Source organism: Rhinichthys klamathensis, unplaced genomic scaffold, assembly GCF_029890125.1.
Source record: "Rhinichthys klamathensis goyatoka isolate OS25496 unplaced genomic scaffold, OSU_Roscu_1.1 h1tg000418l_1, whole genome shotgun sequence".
Lineage (NCBI taxonomy): Eukaryota > Metazoa > Chordata > Actinopteri > Cypriniformes > Leuciscidae > Rhinichthys > Rhinichthys klamathensis.
In genome coordinates, this window is record NW_026606916.1 from 29,265 (window position 1) to 54,098 (window position 24,834).

Below are 24,834 nucleotides of genomic sequence, written 5' to 3' on the forward strand. Positions count from 1 at the left end.
CACACTAGAGTGCTGCTTTAAATTGTAATTCTAATTGAAAGGGACACTGTTTTTTCATGTTGAAAATTGTAAAGCTGCTTGCTTTAAAGTAATCTATTGTATAATATGGTATAAAAATAAACATGACTTGATGGGAGTGCACAGTTTGTGCCGTAAAGCAGTGATATTTAAGTGGCTCAGTTGTTTACTTACTATTTAATTAGTCTTCCCATTAACGCCATCATTGTCTTCATTCAGGTCCGATTCGAGAGTGTGCACGAAATCAAGAGATGGAATCTATCGTACAAACCAATCACATCCAATCATAGCGCGATGGAGGATCTTCTCACGCGACTTTCCCCCATTCACTCTCAATTACCCCCCACCAACCCCAGCGCACGATTTAGAGGATCTGTTAAATGTCAATGGGCTCAGGGGAGGCAAGCCTCCCTCTGTAACTTTACCTGCGGGTGTCTCTGTTGGACAGTGTTACTTTATAAAATCGAGTGACTTTTACACTTTTTAATGTCACATTTTGTAATATATGCGTTGTTTCATTTTCATAATATCGATTATTTTCTCATCCAGTTTTTTTGAGGAGACACTGCCTCCCTTGCCGCCTCGGAGGAAATGCCTATGTTTAAGATTTTCAGTGTCCCATGACCTTTAACCATATCTTCCCTTCCTCCACCATATTTGATTGGAAGGCCTCTTTATTATGAAAGTCTTAGTTTCTATTGCCTCACACCACCTGAGTTTATCAGATTATAGAGTAAATCAGACCAAGCTGAGTGCTGTGCTTCATGTACCACGACTCAGTGGATAATCACGCACTCTGCAGTCTTCCTGTTTCTCCATCGGAAGAGGCTATGGATTTGCATTCCAGCAGTGAGGAGGTGAGAGGCGAAGATGATCCTCCCTCAAAGCTCGGCCCTCGCGCTGGCTCTGCCTCTGCCTCAGGAATGCCTGGCATCCTCGCAGCCCCTCTGATGTCTGGTGTGTGTGCCAAGGAGAGAACATCAGTGAGGGAAGATGCTTTCAGGTTTATGACTCGAGCAGGATTCCTTGTTAAGGCCGAGTGGATGTTTGCAGTGGAAATGTAAAAGAAATAAAAGAGGTGGTCTGGGGTTCATATAAACTTCGGGATGGTTTACAGTTGGTATGAATTCAATCTGTGTTTTGTTGGGAATGTTGCTTTGCGTAATCAGTTTATAGGATTTTTCTTTGTCCCTATTATTAAAGGGATAGTTCACCCAAAAATGTAAATTGTGTCAATCAATCGACCTCATGTTGTTCCAAAACTGTATGACTTTCTGGTAACACTTTAGTTTAGGATCCAATTCTCACTATTAACTAGTTGCTTATTAGCATGCATAGTACTAAAATATTGGCTGTTTATTAGTACTTATAAAGCACATATTAATGCCTTATTCTGCATGACCATATTCTACATCCCTTAATCCTACTCAATATCTAAACTTTAACAACTACCTTACTAACTATTACTAAACTGTAATTAGGAGATTTTTGAGGAACAAGTTAATAGTGAGAACTGGACCCTAATCTAAAGTGTGACCGACTTGATATGATATTTTGAGAAATGTGTTTTTGTCCATACAAAGTTGGTTACCAACATTCTTGAAAACAATTGTGATCTGCAAAAGAAAGTAAGTCATACAGGTTTGGAACACCATGAGGGTGAATATATGATGACATAATTTTAATTTTTGGGTGAGCTATTCCTTTGCTCTACCCTGTTATTCCTTTGTAACATCTCTTAATTTCTTAATTAATGCAAGGTAGTTCCTTAATTACATTATCCTCCAGGAGGTGACATCATTTTGGTGGAAAAAAAACAGAACAGCTAGTTTTAGCAATGGACATTATAATATCTGTTATGTTTTGTGTTATTAGTTTGGTCTCATCCACTTTCCACCCTGTTTGATGAAATTAGAGAAGTAATAGTCTGAATATAAGTCTGTTTTTTATGGCCAAAATGGCCATAATCTCTCCTTTTTATCTCTTGTTTCTCTGTTTCATTGTATTTTCCCTCTCTACTCTGGTTAGTAGGCTCCTCTCAGTCTTGTTTATCTTCCTCCCACTTTTTTTAGCTTGTTCACTCTTTTTTTTTCTTGCCCACATTATTCCATCCCTTGTTCATTGCCCTTCCTTTTTAGCCAGTTCTTTCTTTTTCTTTCTCTCGTTCTTTTTTTTTCAGTGAGTGGTATAAAAGGTCTGTCTTGTTCCAGCCATACAGTCTTCCATCCTTCTCTCCCTCCTTCCTCTCTTTTCCCTCCTTCACTCTTTTTCTTCCTCCCTAATGGTTGCTCTTTCCAGCTCTTGCTCCTATCAGCAGTGTGATAATGTTACGTCAGACACTAATCTGGCAGTAGATACACACTTTCTTTCTCTCTCTCTCTCTCTCTCTCTCTCTCTCTCTGTCTCTCTCTTTCTTTCTGTTTATCATCAGCCTCTTCCTTCCTTATGCCCTCTGCATTTTTTCTATGCCTTATCTCTGTTGTTTTCAGCTTGTTGTATGGTTTTATTTCCCACCATTTCCTTCTCTTCCACTTCATTCAGTTCTGTTTTTTCTGTATTTGAGTGTTTGTGGGTGATTTCTGACCTTGCAGTCCTCATTTACTGATCTGGATCATTGTGAATTGTTGTGGTGAATCTGGAATAACACATTTGGGTGGATTGACTCACCCGTCAGAGATTTTCAAATGTTGCATAACATCACTGAAACTCACACAGATCTCTCCTCTCTGGAGGTTCAAGAACACACACAGGCTATAAGCTATAAAAGTCATTTGGAAATACACAGTCCTTACTCTTAAAGAGGTGTATTTCCTTCTGTGTACAGTAAACAGATTTGGACATTGGTTGATTTGTATGTTTGTTGACACGTTGGTTCCTTAATGCTATTTGAGACATCTGACCTTGGTGTGGAAGTCAGATAGATGAGGGTGCTCTAGACTAGTGAAACAACGCATTTTACAGTGTTTTTGTTTAAGAATGCACAATATATAGGTACCACAGTGGGCAAAATTGCTGCTGGGTTTTTTTCCTGATTATTTTTAACATTTTCTGTGACAGTTACTCCAGGTTTCAATATCACATGTCCTTCAGAAATCATTCTAATATGCTGATTTGAAGCTCAAGAAACATTTCTACATTATTACATTTCTTTTTTCATCAATGTGAAAACCCTTGTGCTGCTTAATATTTTTGTGGAAACCATGATATATCAGGTTTCTTTGATGAATAGAAATTGCAAAATAACAGCATTATTTGAAATAGATTTGGTTGTAATAATGTAAAACTCTATCACTTTTGATCAATTTAATGCATCCTTGCGGTATAAAAGTATTAATTTCGCAGAATGGAAAAGTATGGAAAAAGAAAACGGTGTATGGAAAAAATGTGTTTCTGGATTATTTCCCCTATGCAGGTTTCTAAATATATAATAATAATAAAAAAAAAAAAAAAAAAAAAAAAATATATATATATATATATATATATATATATATATATATATATATATATATATATATATATATATATATATATATATAAGCAGAGGGAATTTATGGCAAAAGTTAGTGATCGTTGCAAAACTGTTAATTGCCTTTAAGCAAGACTCTTATGAACTTCTGACTCTTATGAAAACCCGGCAAATTTAGATTTGCTCTGAAAGTTAGTCTGGCAAAGAGCTCATTCAAGCTCATTTCCAATCCGCCGAAATTGAGGCACCAATCAGAAACGTTGGGGCGGGCTTTACACGATGACGGACAGCGCTGGGATTTTGAAGCAGATTTTGTAGCCTACATTACAAAGATGGATGCTGCCGTCAAACATCACTCGTTCGAATCAGCTATCGCGTCTGTTTTAAGCGATTTGAACGTTTCACTTTTGTTAAAAACGAGCAAAGAACAACACTCGGAGATGTTTCTGCAGCTCTGCATACGTCATCTCCTTCATCGCTCTGATTGGTTTTTAGGTCTATCTGCGACGTCCGTTGGTGACGCCCCTCTGGAAATGATTTGTCTATGACGCTTTGCCAGACCATAACTCAGGGTGTATTCACACCAGGAAAGTCCGATAGTTCACTTGCTTTGGTCCGGACCAAAATATTTTTTTATTATTTTTTTGGTACGGTTCGCTTTCACACTGCTCTTTTTGCAAGTGAACCAAAATTTGTAAACAAAACCCACACGTGTGCTAAGGTCGTCTATTCATGGGACAAGGATTCTCAAGTAGGGAAATCAGGAAGTGCAAAAAAGGCTCAGCATGGAGATATTTCGTACTGCAATATTGTTATTTTACTAATTTTGTGTTATTCTGTACAAACGCAATATGAAGAAACTGCACAGAAGACGGATAAGGTATAAAGTTTTCATTCATAGTGAGGGGCTATGTATACATTCAAATAATGAGATTCTTATTACTGCTAACAAGTGCTGTCAATGTTAACGCTTGCTATTAAGTTTGTCCAGTTTAAGGCAGCATCATCCTTGTATTGTAACTATCGTTACATTATATGAACTGCAAAAGCTTTATTTGCATCTATGCGCGATTAGACTAAAGAGAACGCTCTGTATGTGAATGTCCTGTGAATGCACACACTCATTCATTCATTCCATTCCAATGATGCACACACGACGCGCAACAGTATCGTGTGGCCAGACAGCGCGCCGAATGGAATTCTCTTTCGCACTTGAACAACAACAACACAAACCATTATGCCAAAATCTCCGACTAGGGAAGCCTGTTAACTAAAAGGCGCAGTGCTTTCTTGCAATTGGGTCGGTTCATGTTCACACCGTAAACAAACCGTACCAGAGTTCGTTGGAACTGTACCGAGACCACCTCTTCAGCTGGTCTCGGTTCGGTTGTTTGAGTCCGCACCCGAGTTCGATTGCTGTATTCACACCTGCCCAAAAGGTCCGCACCAAGGGGGGAAACGAACTAGAGTTCGATTCAATCGAACCAAACAAGGCAGGTGTGAATACACCCTCAGTTACAACTGAGAATGGTCTGGTTTTAACCAGGCTAATGAACTTCTGCTCAAACCAGGACAGATGAAAGAGCAAACGATCACCTAATTCAGACTGTACTTTGATTTTGGTGGCCGTGCATCAAACCGATGTTTCAGAGATGAATATATGCAGGTTATAAAGCGTTTTAGGCTTTTTCTCAGCATGTTAGCGCGTGTGCATGTTATCACTTCGTGAAAATAAATGGGAGAAAAATCTTACACATTTATAAAAATAAAAATATTTACAGATGATTGTACTCCAAATATAATCATTTATGTTAAATATGGTCTGAAAAATCTACAGAGAGGTTTGGAAATTGAAGTCTGGAAAAGTATGGAATTTTGAAATGGAACGTGTAGGAACCCTGAAAAAAAAAAACTGCTGACCCCAAACTTTTGAACAGTAGTGTACTAGATATCCTTTGCTATTATCTAGCACTTAACTGTAATCTTTTATAAATTATACTTTTTAGCAAATCTCAAAATCAGTGTCAATTTAAATGTACTTGTAGCAATTTTACTTGTAGTTTATTTATTCAAACATTTTGTCGATAGTTTTAATATCAACCACTTATCGGCTATCAACCAGACATGAAAAAAAATATTAGCTGATCTGTAACAACCAGAAATTTTATATTGTTGCAGCCCCATTTTAATATTAGATTACAAATATCTTGCTTTGAACGGGACATAATATGAGTTGTCCTGCCTTCTCTGTTGTGAAAGTGCGGTATAGTTGTCCTAATGAAGCGTGGGGGGAGGGAATCTGTCAAGTCAGCAAACCTTCTCTTTTCCTGCTGACCTGTGCTCCTATCTTTCTCTCTCTCTCTCTCTCTCTCTCTCTCTCTCCTCTCTCATCTCTCTCTCCTCTCTCATCTCTCTCCTCTCTCTCTCTCTCTCTCTCTCTCTCTCTCTCTCTCTCTCTCTCTCATGTGTTCTCCACGCCACTTCCTGTCTTTCTTTCTGATGGCTGCTATTAAGCTAGATGGATTTGCTCGTCAGTCTCGGGGTGTGGATTGGTCTGAATAGTCCATCTTCATCTCATCTCTCTGTGCTTCTCTGCTCTCGAGCGTTTGATTATGTCTGCCCTCCCTTCCCACATGTCACCCTTGGATTGGGAATAGCACAAACAGTTCCTGCTGAACTGCAGAAAAAAGCTCTTACCTTATCTTGTCTCTCCCTCTTCCGTCTCTTGCTAGTAAAAGGTCGAGCTGCTTACTGTACACTAGCTGCAAGTAAACCAAAATTACTTGGTGATGGCCTGTGGACATTCGTCGCATGTTCTGCACAGATTTTAGGGGAACATCTGCAGAATGGATTTGGTAAAATATGTTGGGCCCGATTATAACTCAAATCTCTACATCTCACAACTTGCAGCCGTATACTAATGCATAAGTAATCACCTAAAGAAAAATCTGAGTTGCACAGAAGTACTAATGCAGGACATTTTGTAAGATAATTTATATTTATTCAAAATGAAATCAAAATGGACCTTTTTACTCATGTTTCATTATGCATTTAGCGTACACTTTCATCCAAAGCGACTTAGTGCACAGTATATCCCAAATGAAATAATGTAATGGCATGCTTTACCCCTGAAACTTTTTGGCTCCCCTCCTACCACCTAATCTTTTCTAGTATGTAATACACACTTTTCAGGATCCAATTCATTTTCAGTGGATAAAAACTGGTTCTCTTAAATATGAGTGTCCTTCTTCAATATGAAATATATCAGAGGTTTTTTTTTTTTTTTTTTTTTTTTACTTTACTTTGTTACTCATTTGTTTTGAGGAATCTGTTGTTTGTGACCAACTTGGTTTTGAGTAGCTCTCAGAAATAATATTGTGTAAATTATTCTCTCTCTCTCTCTCTCTCTCTCTCTCTCTCTCTCTCTCTCTCTCTCTCTCTCTCTCTCTCTCTCTCTCTCTCTCTCTCTCTCTCTCTCTCTCTCTCTCTCTCTCTCTCTCTCTCTCTCTCTCTCTCTCTCTCTCTCTCTCACTTCTGGAAGAGGGTTTGTGTCAGGTTTGTGAAGAGTATGATTAGTGCCATTCTTTGAAATTGTCATAATTCTTTGTCAAATATTTTCCTTTCTTTAGCAAGTTGTTGAGGTGACAAGGTGGAAGTATGCTGCATTTACTCAAAATAGATAATGTTGTTGCTAGTCAGCCCTTTGAAATAATTAATATCATGTTTTTGTGTGATTCTTAAGGTCATTACTTGAGTGTTAGCACTTATATATTTCTTCTTTCTTTTGCTCTTTCAATCTTTGGTCAAACGGCAGGAAAGAGTATTATTCTCTTCTGAATGTCGCATTGTACTATATTTAGAGTCATTTCCGTTCCTCCTTTCCGTTTCTTTCCTTTTCATTTTTTTTATAGATGAGACAAAAATAGCCTGGTCGTGTCTTCAGACTCACCTGGGAATTCATGCACAACTGTTTGCGTGTGTGTGTGGTACAGCATTTCGTTCTGTGATTGTAAATGCGTTACTCATTTCTTTAGATGTAGTTGAGCGTCCCATCAAACATCCACAATCACACAGGATGTTTTCTGCTTGTTTGACTCGACAAGTTCAGGCTTGAACATGCATTATCCTAAGTTTGAACCAATCAAATCTGTGTTCCTTTAACAGCTTTTAGCTTTTCAAGAGAGGAAAAAGCTTGTGGCCATCTTATTCTCATGTTACATATCGTCTCATTGCTGATTGTGTTAAGCTAGACAACTAAAACAGGCCTTATGTAACACTTTATGTAGTTAAAACTGTTTAACTGTGAACTTGAAAAGAGCTGCTTAGATGTTTTAGAGGAGGGATATTGGGATTGGTCAGGATGACAGACTTGATGAGTGGTCATCCAACAACCTATACTATTTGTATAATGCTTAATATTATTTAACAGGATGAATTTAAAGACACAACTTCTCAATGAGAGTTGGAATGTTCTAACAATGAGCTTTTGCATGCTAACAGTAACTGATAGACTGCTAGAATGCTGAAATTCATCTCAACCTTACACTACTGTTTAACAGTTTGGGGTCAGTAAGTTAATTCTTTAATTTAGCAAGCATGCATTGTTGATCAAGTTGATCAAAAGTGACAGTAATACATTTACAGTGTTACAAAGATTTATGTTTCGAATAAATGCAGTTCTTTTGAACTTTCTGTTCATCAAATCCTGACAAAAAAAAAAGTCAAGGCTTCCACAAAAATCTTTAGCAGCACAACTCTTTTCAACTTTGATTATCATATATGTTTCTTGAGCAGTAAATTAGCATATTAAATGATTTCTGAAGGATCATGTAACAAATGATTGGAGTAATGACTGCTGAATGACACCACAGGAATAAATTACAGTTGAAAATATCTCATAGAAAATTGCACAATGTTACTGTTTTTTTACTTTCTGATCAAATAAATGAACCTCCGGAGCACACTTCTTTCAAAAACTTTAACCTAACCAACTTTAAACTTACCAACCATAAACTTTTGAATGACACAAGGCTTCCTTACGACTCACTATTCGACTAATTCAGACAACCCCAGTGTTTATTTTGGAAGTAGTTTAGCACATCCTGGGAAGGAATAGTTCCTAACATTGTGAATGCTCTCTAAACTCACAGCTTAGCGTGCATCATTGGGAGAGAGTGACGATTCAAATTGAAGCAGTTTCGACTCTTCAAGTGGGTGCAGTGTTGCTGCAAATTGGCCAATACACAGGATACGTCTTCAGGTGTTTATTGAAATAGAGGAAAGCAGTTGGTCTTTTTCATGACCATTAGCTACTGAAAAACCCTGAGTCAGTTTTACTACTGACACTAAAAGCTTCATTTCACTGCAGGTGGTATTTCACGTGTGTATGGTTGCTTGCATGCCTTTAGTATTCTTGTGTGTGAGAGGGTTTTCGCTGCTTCATGCAGTATCCAAATTGAACACTCGCCAAGTGCCAAATGTGAGTAAAATTGGCTTAGGTGAGTAAATAAAACTTGCTAATGAGTTACTAGATGGCTGTTAACTTTACTAGAAACTGTGCAGCATGGTCAACATCTAGGTACTATTGTAACTCCTGCTGATGTGCAGATCTCAAATCAAAGGCACAAGTTTGTTAGATACTTTACATCAGGGATTCCCAAACTTTTTTTGTCAGATGAACCCCTTTAACTTAAAATATTTACTTTAAGTATCCCCTGAGATTTTAAATTTAATATTTCAATAATTTAAAAACATATTCATGTTGATATGACAAAATATGACATGCGGGTAAACACACAAAATATTAATCTATTTTTTAATAAGCGTTTTAATTGTATTGTTTTTAAATTGTAAAATGAATTATTTTAATTTGAATTAATTTATTAGATTTTCTTCTACTAACGAATTATAGTTTGTGAAAACTGCTTTCGAGGTCGACCTATAGTGGATTTTACTGATAACGATAACTAGATTGGACCGCACTGGCCGATAACCGATTAATCAACCGATAGTTTTTAAAATGGATACTGAATGAAAACAAACATAAAATGTAAAATAGTGCTGAACTGTATTACACAAATTAAAAAACAGTACTGAACCATGAAAATGTACTGTACTTTTTAAATATAAAAATATGAATATATTAATTATACCTTCATCATTCATATTAGTTCAGTGCATTAACTAATGTTAAGAGAAACAACTTTAAAATGTACAAATGTATTCGTAAATGTTGAAATTAACAATGAACCATACTTTTATTAACCTTAGTTAATTTTGCAACTGGAATCTTATCGTAAAGTGTTACTATTTCATATAAATCCAAACAGTCATGCTTAAATATCTACAGAAAGCCCATCGCATTGAAATTAGACACGTACACTCACCTAAAGGATTATTATAGGAACACCATACTAATACTGTGTTTGACCCCCTTTCGCCTTCAGAACTGCCTTAATTCTACGTGGCATTGATTCAACACGGTGCTGAAAGCATTCTTTAGAAATGTTGGCCCATATTGATAGGATAGCATCTTGCAGTTGATGGAGATTTGTGGGATGCACATCCAGCGCACGAAGCTCCCGTTCCACCACATCCCAAAGATGCTCTATTGGGTTGAGATCTGGTGACTGTGGGGGCCATTTTATTACAGTGAACTCATTGTCATGTTCAAGAAACCAATTTGAAATGATTCGAGCTTTGTGACATGGTGCATTATCCTTCTGGAAGTAGCCATCAGAGGATGGGTACATGGCGCCCATAAAGGGATGGACATGGTCAGAAACAATGCTCAGGTAGGCCGTGACATTTAAACGATGCCCAATTGGCACTAAGGGGCCTAAAGTGTGCGAAGAAAACATCCCCACACCATTACACCACCACCACCACCAGCCTGCACAGTGGTAACAAGGCATGATGGATCCATGTTCTCATTCTGTTTATGCCAAATTCTGACTCTACCATCTGAATGTCTCAACAGAAATCGAGACTCATCAGACCAGGCAACATTTTTCCAGTCTTCAATTGTCCAATTTTGGTGAGCTCTTGCAAATTGTAGCCTCTTTTTCCTATTTGTAGTGGAGATGAGTGGTACCCGGTGGGGTCTTCTGCTGTTGTAGTGGCTTCACAAATGCTTTGCTGCATACCTCGGTTGTAACGAGTGGTTATTTCAGTCAAAGTTGCTCTTCTTTCAGCTTGAATCAGTCGGCCCATCCTCTGACCTCTTGCATCAACAAGGCATTTTCGCCCACAGGACTGCCGCATACTGGATGTTTTTCCCTTTTCACACCATTCTTTGTGAAATACTCAGACCGGCCCGTCTGGCACCAACAACCATGCCACGCTCAAAATTGCTTAGATCACCTTTCTTTCCCATTCTGACATTCAGTTTGGAGTTCAGGAGATTGTCTTGACCAGGACCACACCCCTAAATGCATTGAAGCAACTGCCAGGTTGATTAGATAATTGCATTAATGAGAAATTGAACAGGTGTTCCTAACAATCCTTTAGGTGAGTGTATGTATATACTCACACTTTATTTGCTTCTGTTTTAGTCTAGAACACTTGATTATCTAATCAAAACAATACAATATGTATTACATTGACAATGAAAAAAGAACTGAAATTGAATGCGTTTCTGATTTGTTTATATGTTTCTGTTGATACAAACTATGATACGGTTTGCTTTCTCATGACACTTGCTTTATATATGCATCTTCGCTGCATGATGAATGCATTAAAGCGACCAGCTGGATATAAACTAATGCAAATAGATGGAAACAATCTTGACATTAAACATGTCAGGCTTGTGTGTATTTGTCACATTGTTTTAACCGCTTGAGGTACTACTAATGTTAGCATCATCTCAGCCTCGACGGCAAACATACTGCTATTCTCCACTAATGCAGCATCTAGTCAACAATTAATTACTTTATAATTATATGAAAACACATATGGTAGTGTACTGTATAACATACCGTTTCATTGTCTGTTTTAAATCCGTATCTGAAGTGTCCCGCTCTGCGCGCAGTCTCATGCGTCAAAACAAACTCCACGAGGCAACAGTGATAGTTTTTATTTCGCCTCTAGAGGCCGCTCTCGTACTGTGTAACGCACCCTTCTCAGCCGCTCAAGCAACAGACGCAACCCAGAAAACTATCGGTACGGATTGTTCCAGCAATTATCACATATTATTGATCAGTGCCGAATAATTGGCAAAACTGATCAATTTGGCAAAACTGATCAATCTGGCAACCTCTACGCTTTACGTAATAAGTCACCAGATGATAATATAAGGAACACATCATGACTTTTTCTGAGTGGAATTTCATAGAGAAATGGATACTGTCTTATCTTGTATAATATGTTGTGAGTGACCTTGACTTGTACTTTGTCACAAATATGCAAGGAAACAAAACGGCAAAATATATTTCATAAACAAGAAGAAATACATTGAGTATCAGGGCTGAATGTAAGAAATGGACAGTGTAGCAGATCTGAAAGTTCATTTTGAGATCCTGACTGTATGTTTTGCAATATTGACTGTATAAAATAGTGCACTTTGCCATGAACATAACATTTGTTTTTGCTACTAAACTCACACTACCTTTCTTTGTACCCTCTCTCTCTATTTCTCTCTATCTCTCTGTGGGTCTCTGTTTCTCTCTCTCACTCTCTATCTCTCTGTCTCTGTTTCTCTCTCTCAGACCTAAATCCCAGTGATATTTAAGGGTCTTAACCTGTGTCTTTCATCCCTCCGTTGCGGAGCGTGTGTGAGATCTAGCGTTAGCCCCCGTTGCTACGCGCTCTGCTAGCTAATGTAGACAGGCACGCTCTGAGCGTGTGCAAAAGCTCATGACCCTCTCCACAAAGACAGACTGCAAATGAGCCTCTCTTTCTCTCCTCTATCTAGATCTTTGTCTCACCGCTAGTGTCAGCATTCCCTCCTCCTTGCTCTTTTCTCACTCTCTGTCACACCGTCGCTCTCTCATTCACTCCCTCTCTCTGTCTCTTTATCTAAGTAATTACCACTCCCCTCCGACATCTCTGCCTCTGTCATATTCTTGTATCTTTCTTTCTGTCTCTCTCTCCCTCTCTCACGGTGTTTCTCCCTCCTTAGCAGTTAGAGAGGAAATCAATATAGACATTACTCTCTCAGGAGCCACAATATCACCTTTGGGCGTGGTGGTTGTCGGGACAGCAAACGTTCTGTAAGGACCCTTGATAATCCTTTTCTGCGGAACCAGTCATTTGCATTGTAACAATTTAGTGACAACGCAACCTGGTGGTTGCTAGTAGTAACCTAGGGCCAGTAACCTTTTTTTCTTTTCTTTTTTTTTTATTGATTTGGGGAAAAATCAGAAAACATTTGTTGGAATTATTTGGAGTAGATTGTAAACATGGTCAAATTTGGAGCTAAGTGCATTAAATTGATCAAAAAGCCACTTTATCAATGATAGGCAAGTTCAGATTCTGTGGAATTCTACATGCACAGATTCTGTGTTGGCTGACAAGTGACCATATTTATGACCAACTAACATCAACAGTGAGTGTATAAGCAGTACAGGCATTGTGAAATGTGTGTAAGAAGTTTTTTTTATTTTTTATGTGTGTGTTTGTATGTTTGCACCAGCTCTAGTTTTAAACCAACAGGTTTATATGGCAACATTCGTTTAAGAAAAACGCAACAAATGGACTTTTGTTCATGTCTCATGACAAAGCACATTGCAAACAGACATTACAAAATGTGCGTAAGAAGTCGTTTTGTGTTTACACTAGTTCTAGTTTGAAACCAACAGGTTTTTATGGCAACATTCGTTTAAGAAAAAAGCACGGCAAATGGGCCTTTGATCATTTCTCTTTATGATGTCACGAAGCACATTGTGAAATGTGATTAAGAAGTTATTTTTATGTCTGTTTACACTAGTTCTACTTTTAAACCAACAGGTTTATGCAGCAACATTCGTTTAAGAAAAAAGCACGGCAAATGGGCCTTTGTTCATTTCTCATTATGATGTCACGAAGCACATTGTGTCAGGCTGCTGTTCTTTTTCTCTCCCATTATTTCATGACAGGAGGGGAGATGCTCACTTAGCAGCTCTCTCTCCGTCTCGTTCTCTGGAGGTAATTAGTGAATCAGCCAGTAATTAGTTTGCTTCATGTCTGGTAATTCCCTCTCGTTGCCCACAATGACACTCCCAGCCGTCAACAGTCAACACTGTCACGCTGTAGAAAGAAAAAAAAGACACCTAGTTTCTTCCTCGCTGCCTTCCCCTCTCCTTGTCGAACGAGTGTGTGTCAGAGTCTCGCCCACGAACAGCTCTTTTGAGGCGGCGTTTTGTGTGTGTGTGTGTGTGTGTTCTTAAACACGTTTACCCATCCTCTCCATTTCCCCTCTGCGCTCTGTAAGTGTGCCGGATTGTTTACCTCCCTTTTTCTCTCCCTCCCTTTCCCCTCTCCACCGCTCTATCTCTCTCCCTCTCTCTAAGATCGGAAGTCCCCCGAGGCCGTGCATTCTTCAGTCCCTCCCCCACCCATCTCTCACTATAGACAGAACATGCAAGAGAGAGAGAGAGAGAGCATGTGTGTGATGCCCTCCGCATTAACATACAACAAGACGCATATGTATACGTGTGCGCGTGGATTCTACGCTCACAGATACTTAAACGATTGCTCTCTGTCCCGTGAGGATGAGGCTCTTTCTTAAAGATTTCATTGGGTGTGTGCGTGTTATCTGATGAGGTCTGTCTCAGGGGTGGCTGCGGTGCTGTTAGAGAGTGACTTGCTGATAAAAGGCCTGCGAGAGGAGGAGGAAAAGAGAGGGGGAGGAGGCTTCTTTGACTGGACACATAAATCAAGGCCCGGGTAATTGCTGCTCAGGAGAAAAAGTGCCTGGGAGAGGGTGGTTGTGAAACCGAACACTAAAGCCGCACTAGCACACACTCGCACGCATCACAAACACAATGGCGTCATATTCCGAATGAAATTATAAACAATATGGGTCCTTTCCGAAACCTAGTGAGCATAGGTTATGCCTACATAGTCAGCTACCTTTTAAGGCATCCGTAACATCAAGAGCGAGTGATTTGAAACACTTTACTTAGGCAGCACTTCTTTGCGCCAGACATACAGTGCTTGAAGTGTATGGAGACACAACTCACAGTTGATTCCAATGGAATTTGACGTTATCATGTTTCTAAGCTAAAAGACACTCCCATACACTTTTAAAAAACGCTGGGATGTTTCAACCATGTTTGGGTCAAATATGGACAAACAACCTTTGGTTAAACATTTTAAATAAAATTTTGAACCCAACAGTTGGGTTTGTCCATATTTGACATATTTGAGTGCAAGCATAAAAATGCAAATGTGGGGTAAAATAGTCAATTTTTAATTATCGGTACATAGTTAATTTCTATTGCTTTCAATGAACATGTTGGGATTGCCTTTTCTGCAATGGATCAATGCTGCCTTGGATTTTAGCCAAAACATGGTATCTTAAAAAGGGATAGTTCACCCAAAAATGTCAATTCTGTTATTTACTCACCTTCATGTCATTCCAAACCTGTATGCATTTATTTCTTCTGCAAAACACAAAAGAAGATATTTAGAAGTTGGTAACCAAGCCATTTTGGTTGCTATTGTATGTACAAAACAAAATAAATATCAAAATATCTTCTTTTGTGTTCCACTGAAGAAAGTAAATAATACAGATTTGGAACAGCATGGGGGTGAGTAAATGATTGTGAACCATCCCTTTAATAGACATCACAAAATTGACTTTTTTTATGTGATTTTTGTTACAGGTTTAACGCATGATGCCTTCAAATATTGTCTAGGTAGGCAGCTCACTAGGTTTTGAAACCAAGCTCATATGTAGCATTGACACACTCTGCTTCCCTCATTCCACACATTCTATCAGAGCCTGAGCTCGCCTCCCTGTGTGGGAATGTTGGACAGTAAAGAAAGGAGATCTGAGGCTGTGATTGGTCGTTTTATCTCCCCTCTTGAGAGAAGAGCCATGATTGGTTCACTCATCCCAGGAAAGTGAGACAGTAAAAGATGACAATTAATCTGCTACAGACGCACTCAAAAACCCTTCACCAATCAAACACCGTTTCAACAGCTTAAAACATTTCCCTCCGCTCCCCTCTCTCTCTTTCTCTCGCTCTCTCTTTCTCTCACTCGGATAATAAAGTTCATCATAATTTCTGCTTCTGTTGAGCCTTGAATAATTAGTCATGATCGCTTTCAACAAGGCGCAGCTGCGAGAAACAAAGGAGAGATAAGAGGAGAAAGAAAGAGAGAATATTTTGAAACAGACACACAAGCACCTGTTGTGACATTCAACTGAGTTCGGTTGTGTTTAAGGGTAAATCTGCATATCGTATGACACATGCAGGTTGCACAGTCATGCAAATCTGTAGACCTTTTCCGGCATTTTCTATATATAGGCTATTTTTGGGAAAAACCTGTTGAATTCTGTCGCCGTGTTGCACTGTTGTTGGTATCTGAAAATGTTATCAAGTCAAGCTAAATAAAATATTTAGGCTAATAAATGATTGTGCAAGGTGCCGGAGATGGGCAGATCTTGGTGAATTATGGGTGTTCTGAATCTGTAGAGCTTTGTGTGGGCCTGTTTATGGGTTCTATAACTTTTCCTTTATGAAAGCCGAACAGAATCTCAGAGCTTAATGCTCCAAATACTGCATTTTATCCTCCATAAGGAGAAAGGGAAAGTGGTAGACAGGAAGAGTGAGCGTAACAGAGAGAGGAAGCATGAGGGAGACGTTTATTTCACTGTGCTTTTGTTATCTTTCCTTTCTCGTCCTTACATCAGATTTCATCATTTTCTCCTCTACCTGCAGATCCACACAGAGAGAGTCCGTCTGTGTTTAATTGAGCCGTGGGTGCTCAGTATTTATTTCTGAAACTTTGAGGCGCAGCCAAAGAACAATGGACAATTTCACGTCGCAGACTTGTCTAAACAATGAAAACAAGTAGCCTTATTCAGACACTGTATCTGTTGCATTTTAACGCCCGTCTCATTCCAAGAGCGATCATTTAATTTCGTTTCACGCTATTTTAAGTGACTGATCCAATTTAGTAGACATGCCCACCCAGCCTGGCTGATGAAATGGACATAAACTGAAATCTGAGGGTTAACATCATCATTTAACGTTTCAATCCGTTTACAGCAATTGTTTATTAGGGATTCATATGGAGAAATCCGTGTGCATAGCTGCAGATGGATTTCTATCCATAATGCTCAATGAACTGGTGCTGAACCTGTGCACGCGTGAGTGTGTGTGCTTGTAATTGAGCTGTAGACAGAAATATGGCTTTACGGCCACCACTAATGGCTTCTGTGCAGTGGAATAGATGGATGGAGAAAGGGAATATAGAAACTGGAAGAGATAACACAACATGGCGAGGGAAGGGAGGGCAAAAGGTTGGAGGTAGAGAGAGGTGGAGTTTGTGGAAAAAGGGATGGAAGAGTGGGAAATGAGGGGGTGGGCTATACAGCATGGCCAGTCCTATCTTGTAACAGGTGTGTTATCTAGATTTTGAGAACAAAAGAACGACTACTTTGGCATTTCTTTGTTCTTTGTCATTGCACCAATAGATGTAAGGATATTTTGAAATATGCTTTTGTTTCTGGTCGATTTGTGATGTAGATTTCCTGGTTTTGGCCTTCTGTCGGTGATCCTCTGCCTGCCAGTCTCTCATTTGTTTGCTCTCAGTAGGTTTGATGTGATTGATATTCAAAACAAATAATCTGAGAAAGGAAGCAGCAGCACCTGGAGAATTCGATAGACTACGCCCCCTCCACACCTTTGTCATAGCGTTATTTCAATTCATCAGTCTGTTTAATCAAGCCTACTTTGAAGGAGTAGTTAGGCTACAGTATGCTCATTGTCATGATCTGAGACATTAAAAAGCATCCTTAACAATAAAATGATGAGAGTAACATTAGAGCATGGCTCTTGATTTGGATGGATGGATGGATGGATGGATAACAACTATTATCTCTTTCTTTCTCTGTTTATATGCGTGTATATATGTGTGTGTATATCCTTGCCACCCTGCTCTCTAGATATCAGCCATTGGCCATTAAAAAAAAATAATTCAACAAGTAGAGAGCAGCTCAAACTTCCTCTCTTGAGTCTTTTATGCCATATTGAGACTGAACTTGCAAATGATCAGCCGAAGCTACATTTATGCATCGTCTTTGCCATTGCCAAAATTCTTTAACATGTTTAAGATGTCATAGCTTGAATTTGTTTGAATTGGCCAGTCACTACTATCACCACCCACACACACGAACGCCCTCATGAGGACCGTGTGTTGGTGCGTAGTGTATTATTAGAGGGGATGTTGTGAGCAAGCCCTTCAGATTAGTGCCTGATCTGGGCCAAGGCTCACTACTGGGTAATCAATGTGTGTTTGTGTGTGTATGCATGAGATCAATGAAAGCAATCACTCCGGCTATCTGTATCGCACTATGTATTGCTCTGTGCAAACTGCAGTGAGCCTTTTGTGCATCATCCAACACTTTTAACAATTGAAGATGAGCTTAAGCTTTAGAGTTCACAATCATCAGATAGTCTTGCCTGTTTATGTTTGCTTGGTGCCTTTGGTAAACCCTCACACTTACACAAAGCTCAGAGTGTGTTGGATTTTAAAATACCTTCTTCTGTCCCAGATTAATGTATTAGACAATTGTAAGTCAGTCATTTGTAGGTTGATTTCCCCAAAAAGTGTAAATGTGGCACTATCAAAACATTGTTCTGTCTGTTTGAGTCCTGACCAGCCTGACAACAGCAACATTTGCTCGACCATTGATGTGTGTTTGGGTCGGGAGACTCGGGACTATGTTTGTCCTGACCAATGGCAGATGTGGGGAGTGTTCAGGAAACCTGTTTGAAGTCAATACTTTAGCGTTTCCATTTGGTGATTCTAGTGGTACACAAACTACACACCTTAGTATTTGCATTGATCCTCCTGTACAGTCTCTTTCAGCAATCTTTATGATTGACGGTTTAGTTAGAGAGATAGATGACCACGCAAGAACCGTAGAATCAAGAGTGGTTCACACATGTGTGAACTAAGGAAAAAAGATGGAGATGGAATCGGTGATAGAGACAGAAAGAGGAGGAAGAGAGGATAAAAGAGAGAGACTTCATTTACGCTGCTCTCGGTCTCTCTCTCTCTCTCTCTCTCTCTCTCTCTCTCTCTCTCTCTCTCTCTCTCTCTCTCTCTCTCTCTCTCTCTCTCTCTCGGCTGCTGCCCGCTGTCGTCCATCATGGCTCCTATGAGCACCATCTGCTCAACATTACAGCCACTGTTGCCTGGCTACCTGCTCTCTCTCTCTCTCTCTCTCTCTCTCTCTCTCTCTCTCTCTATCTTTCTGTCTTTTTTTTCTCCCTCCCTCTCTTTAATGTTTTTTTTTCTGTCATTTGAGTCTTTTTCTCTCACCCCTCATCTCTCTCTCTCTCTCTCTCTTTCCATGCTCTGCTGAGGAGTCGTTGGCTCACACACATTACCCGGCAGGAAGAAGGAGACACATCTTTTACACCACTCATGATTAAGCCATCTGCAGAGAGAGCTGAAGGGAGAGGGGGAATGAAGGGATCATAATGAAAAAGAGTGTGTAAGGTGGTGAGGGCGAACGAAGAAAAAGAGAGGAGGTAAAGGGAAATGTGGAGGAAGGAGGGAAAGACTGTGAACGGAATGGAGACATGGGCACAGAGGTGGAAGAAATAGAGATAGATGATGACTCAAAAGAGGGAGTTGAGAGATGGTAGGAGAAGGGGGAAAAAAGATCAACACTGCCCCCCTCTGGCCTTTCTGGCCTCAACAAGGATACGTACGTGCGGCTCAGCGCTCGTTTGGACAGCATGACTGGTTAACAGAAGAGATCCAGCTGTCTACACACAGATTTGTGCTCATTGACCGGTCTGGTCTAGATTTATCTGAACAGTCTCCTGTGGCGTGTGCATGTTTGTGCCTCATTATTTATACTGTTCTAAGAGCCTCATGGAGGGATGGTTCAAATAAAATGTTTGGAGTCGTGGGCTTGCGGTCAGTGAATGTGCTCGGGCACATTGAGCTATGTGGTGCTTGTGTGGATGATGCAGGTTTAAATCCAGTTTGCAACAGTTTGAACCCCCCACTCCCATTCTGCATACCATTCCTTTGTCTTGTCTCAGTCTGTTTGTCCTGGTCTTCAAATCTTATAAGAAGTCCATATACATCTAGAGTCTGGGTCTCATGACTCTTTGTCTTGAATCCTGAATTTTTATTGTCCTAGACCACAGTCTATTTCAAGTGTATTAAAGGTAATTTTATATTACCTCAACCACTACTCAGAGAGAGGGGTATCTTTTCCTGACCCGACACACACAAAAGAGGTCTCCACAGCTCCTGTATTCTGTGGTATACCATGTTTGAGAAATTTGTTCTTCTGAGGTTTTATTTTTCTGTTCATTTGTAAACAAATTTTGATTCAAAGTTTACTCAGTTTAATTTATGACACTGTAAAAAGTCTGAGTATGGAAAGGACACATGCATTTACGTTGTTTTTTTCTGCTGTATTACATTTAAAGGTATTTACATGGGAACATACATTTGTATGATACACTACCATTCAAAAGTTTGTGGTCAGTGATGTTTTTTAAAGAAAGTATTTTAGGCTAACCAAGGCTGGATTTATGTTTACATTAAAAAAAAAAAACAATGGGAAAGTAGCGCATTTGGAATGGAAAAACATGTTCTGTGTGGACAGCACCTAATATGCTGATTTGGGACTGATACCATGATGCATTTTTTTTAGAATTTATTTAATAAAAGTTTAAAAAGAGCAGCATTTATTTGAAATGGAAATGTTTTCTAACATCATAAATGGCTTTACTGTAACTTTGATCAACCTAATGCATCCTTTCTGAATAAAAGTCTCTTAAAGTTTCTTAAATCATACCGACCCCAAACTTTTGAACAGTAGTGTACTGTATGTAATATATTATATTCATTTAGTACCAATGAAGCCATTCCCCAGTGGCTGGAGATTACATGACAGTTCACCCTGAAAATAATCTGTAATTACATGCAAGAAGCAATTCGAACTGTTTTATGTGTATTAGGTGTCAGTAATTCAATGACTGAATAAATGAAGTGAATCAGTGAATCATCTGTTATACCCTGTCTGATCATCTCTCCTTTCTTGCGTTTGTAGGAAAGTGTGGTTGGATTGCCACGGCAGGCTGGTGGAGTCCAGCCACCTCACGGAGGACCGGGGGGTGTGGCCTCATCAGGGCCTAACGGGGCGGGGCCTGCCGGGTATCTGGCCAATCCACAGCAGGCGGCCATGATGAAGCAGATGATTGCTATGGAGCAGGAAAAGAGGGTCCAGCTCCATATGATGGAGCAGCAGAAAGCACAGCTTATTAGAGAACAGAGACAGCAGCAGCAGCACATGCTGGCAGAACAGGTGAGTGCCATTGACACCATAGACACAGTGCTTGGCATTTCTTTATGCTCATATCAAATAGTCATCCTTGTGAGTGTGCAAGCATCTGTTGACCTTTTGTGGCTTAAGAGGTCTGCTTTCTGTTCAGTTGTTTGTGATTTATTGATCAGCAATTTCTGATATTCATCTAGTTTTCTGCTTCGCTTTCCCTCTTTTTCCAGTTACAACAGCAGCAGCATCTCCCCAGACAGATGAGTCAGGCACAGAGGAATCCATATCCACTCCAGCAGTTTCAAGGCAAGACACGCACATATACAAAGAAAAGAGGATAATATCCATTCCCATAATCTAAACGCTTTGCCACTAGTTGTAACGACCAAATTACTTTGTGTGGCTAAAGGGCTTATAGTGTTATACAAGCACTGTAAGGACCTGAAGTGGATAGTAGACTTCTGATGTGAAAAATCTGAACTCCTCCTTTAAGCCTCTAAGTGCAGTTCCTCTATTTAAAACCGAAAAGAAAAAATGTTCTCGTTGGCACCTCAAATGACTGCCTGGCCACTTACACACCCTGTGCCAGCCTTTCGCATGAAGCAGTATAAGACACATACATTCACCCGAACGTTTGTCTGTTGCTTTGACAGGAAACACGTCTATTGATTATTTTTGTTGTTGTTGTTGTTTTGAATATTAAATTTACAATTTAACATTTAAACATGTAAACATTATTATTAATTTGACTTTAAGGCAAATCAGTTTGCTCAGCGGTCATTTTGGTCACATTGCCAGGCAGCTATTTTCAATGTAGGTACAGCTACTAGAATCGAGACTAAAATGTCTGAAACAGTTTGCCAAGATTACATTGTAATAACATATTTCATATCTGCAGTGAAATCTGAGAACAATATCTGACAAATCTAGCTCCTTAAGCTATTTTTCAGGCTTGTGTATTAACGCGGGGTATCTGTTTCTATATATACACACACACACACACACACACATTCGTTCTGCCCCTACACTACCCCTGCTTTATATCTAAATTTTTGTCTTGATGCCTGTCAACATAATTCTAACATGAAATTCATGTAGGTTTATTCAAGGTCTAAGGCCTAGTCCACACGTATTTTTATAAACTGAGTTTTTCCTCCTTCGTTTAAAAATAAAATCGCGTCCACACAAGCACGGTTTAAACAAAATCTCTGTCCACATGAAAAAGCAAAAACACACTATGAAGCGCTGTCAAGAGCATGCCAAACCAACAGGTGTCGATATAACCCTAACCGTAAAGCCATGTTGGCTAATCAGAAGCCTGAAAAAAAGGTTATTACCGGTTCTGGTAGGCTAACAACATGTTATAGAATAGAATAGAATAGAATTCTGACGCTTCTGTTCCGCAATATAATGGGAGAACTGTGCATGTATACATATAAGCCCTGTTAGCACAGTTATTAGCAGCAATATTTTGGCTACGTCCGCCATTGCACAGACTCGCCTCATGTAAACAAAGGAGATAGTGCCGCACAATCTGACGTCAAACAAAGGAGATAACAGCAAGCACTCCGACGTCACAAGCCAAAATCTCCGGTTTCACCGTCTACACACGACAACACTGCAATCGGAGTTTCTAAAAATCTTCACCCTAGCAGGAGTTTTCAAAAAAAGTTTGGTTTCATTGACTGGATACTGCTTTAGCGTGTGGACGAACGGCCAAACCGCATAGAACAATCTGAAGTTTTGGAAATACCCGTGTTCGTGTGGACAGGGCCTGTTCCTGGAGATCTACCTACCTGCAGAGTTTAGAGCCAACCCTGATCAAACACTCCTGAATGAAGATCTTAATTAGCTGGTTCAGGTGTGTTTGATTTGTGTTGGAGCTGAACTTAGGAAAGTAGATCTCCTGGAGCAGGATTGGGAACATGGAATCAGTCATTTCAGGCACACACAGTCATCTGGAGATTTCAGTGTGCAGTTTATGTCAAGATATACAATTGACAGTGATTTGCTATGCTTTTGTGAGTGTGTACTTATGCTGTTTGACTTTAATTGAAGCAAGCCTTTGATGTACTGGAAATGTAATGAGAACAACAGATGTCAGTTAATATTATTTAATTTGAAATGATTTTAGGCACGTCCCAGGAGATGGCAGCAAGGAACCAGACGCTGCAGAACATGCGGAACGCTCGACTTCTGCAGCAGCAGCAACAGAACCCGGGGATACTGCAGATGGCGCCCGTCCAGAACTCCGCCGCCATGCCCTCGCAGGGTGACATGAGCATGGCATACGGAGGCCAGGCCAGTTCACAGACTGCCATGTACCAGGGTATGAACCCAAACATGGGCCAAATGCTCCAGCAGCAACAGCAGCACCATCCCAACCAGCCCGGTATGGCGATGGCACAAAGACAAGCGGGCGCCGGCGGGCAAGGAATGGTCGGCGGAGGCCCGGGAGGCGGGTATGGACAGGCGATGCTAATGAACCAGGCCATCCCGCAGCAGCAGATAAAATCAGCCAGTGTCGCCCCTGGTGGGCAGGCGATGGCCAAAGCCCAAGTTCAGAGACTGCAGAGCATGATGGGAGGCGGAGGCCCGACGTGGCCGCAGCAGCAAAATATTCAGGCCATGGGCGGAAGGACTTCAAACGACATGGTGGCGTTTAACAGTAACCCTGCGTACGCCATGCAAGGTGGCCAGCCTCCTAGGATAGCCAAGCAGCATTTCGCACAAGCGATGGGCGGACAGACTATGGTGGACCCACGTTCAATAAACCCAGCTGCAATGGGTGGGCCGATGATGCCGCACATGGCGGGGCAACCAAGGACCAACCAGCCGCGGGGGATGGTAATGCCAGGCATGAACCAGGGAGTGCCCAACATGGGCGCTTTTGGACAGGGCCCTGCTCAGGGCATACCGGGAGCATCGGGAGGGGGTGGGTCTTACATGCCAGGGGGTCAGCCTCAGGGCTACCAGAGGACGTCCAATCAGGACCTGGCATACGGTTACGGCAGCCAATCAGGGGCTGGGGCCGGGGTTTCGTTCGGCCTGTCGGATGGGACAGATTTGGATTCAACGGAAGGTTGGATGGAAGAGTTTTTCCCCAACCAATAGCCTAAGGGATTTTTTTAACAGAACAATTTTATGGAAAATGTGATTTTTTTTTTTTTTTTTTTTTTAACATGGTCAACAAATCTAAGAAATATATTACATGTTGTGTAATACATGTGTGTGCTGTCACAATATTTAAACCAATTCCTCTCTGTTTGGGTTGCTTCTCCAGTAAGGTTCCGGTGTTCAGTTTTTATTTTATAGAAATAACCCTTTTGGATTTGATCCATTTATGTCCTTGTCTTTTTTCTCTCTTATGTCCTTTGTGCTGGACTAAGGGCAAGAGGCACTGAAAACCTGCAAAATGACATTGGGAAAGATTTTATGGATGTTTTTATGTATTTAGTTCTCCCTTGTTCTGACATCCTGTTCATGTATTAAAGAGTGTGTGGAAATTTGAGGTGGGCCTTTGTCACCAATGGATCCCTTTTCCCAAACCAAACAATTCAACACACCACCTCCTCTTTCTTCTCTTACACATATTCTCTCTCTCGCTGCTCTTGATGTGTGTTGATTTGCTCTGCTTTGTGCTTGTGCGTGCGTGTGTGTGTGTGTGTATGTGTGTGTGCGCGCGCATGAGCGTGCGTGTGCGCGTTTATTTGCACTAAGAGCATCACAACAAAACACATCAGACTCCGTGTGCTCTCAGTGCATGCAAGATGGATGCTCTGCTGTCGCTAGGCGACCGGTGTCAGTAGAAGAGTGAAGCCGTGTGTGTGTGTGTGTTTGTCAACTAGGTGTTTGTTAATATTGCTTGAAGAGATTTGGCAGCTACAAACTT

The 24,834-nt window shown here is 40.3% G+C and overlaps 1 protein-coding gene across 1 annotated transcript; it reads left to right on the top strand.

Annotated features, from left to right (window-relative positions):
* Nucleotides 1-782: 782 nt before the first annotated feature.
* On the top strand, nucleotides 783-24,453 carry maml3 (mastermind-like transcriptional coactivator 3). Its single transcript, XM_056235290.1, has 4 exons — nucleotides 783-1,001; nucleotides 20,718-20,972; nucleotides 21,173-21,248; nucleotides 23,077-24,453. Exons 1-4 carry the CDS (start codon nucleotides 783-785, stop codon nucleotides 24,054-24,056), a joined length of 1,530 nt encoding a protein of 509 aa, XP_056091265.1. The 3' UTR covers nucleotides 24,057-24,453.
* The last annotated feature ends 381 nt before the right edge of the window (nucleotides 24,454-24,834 follow it).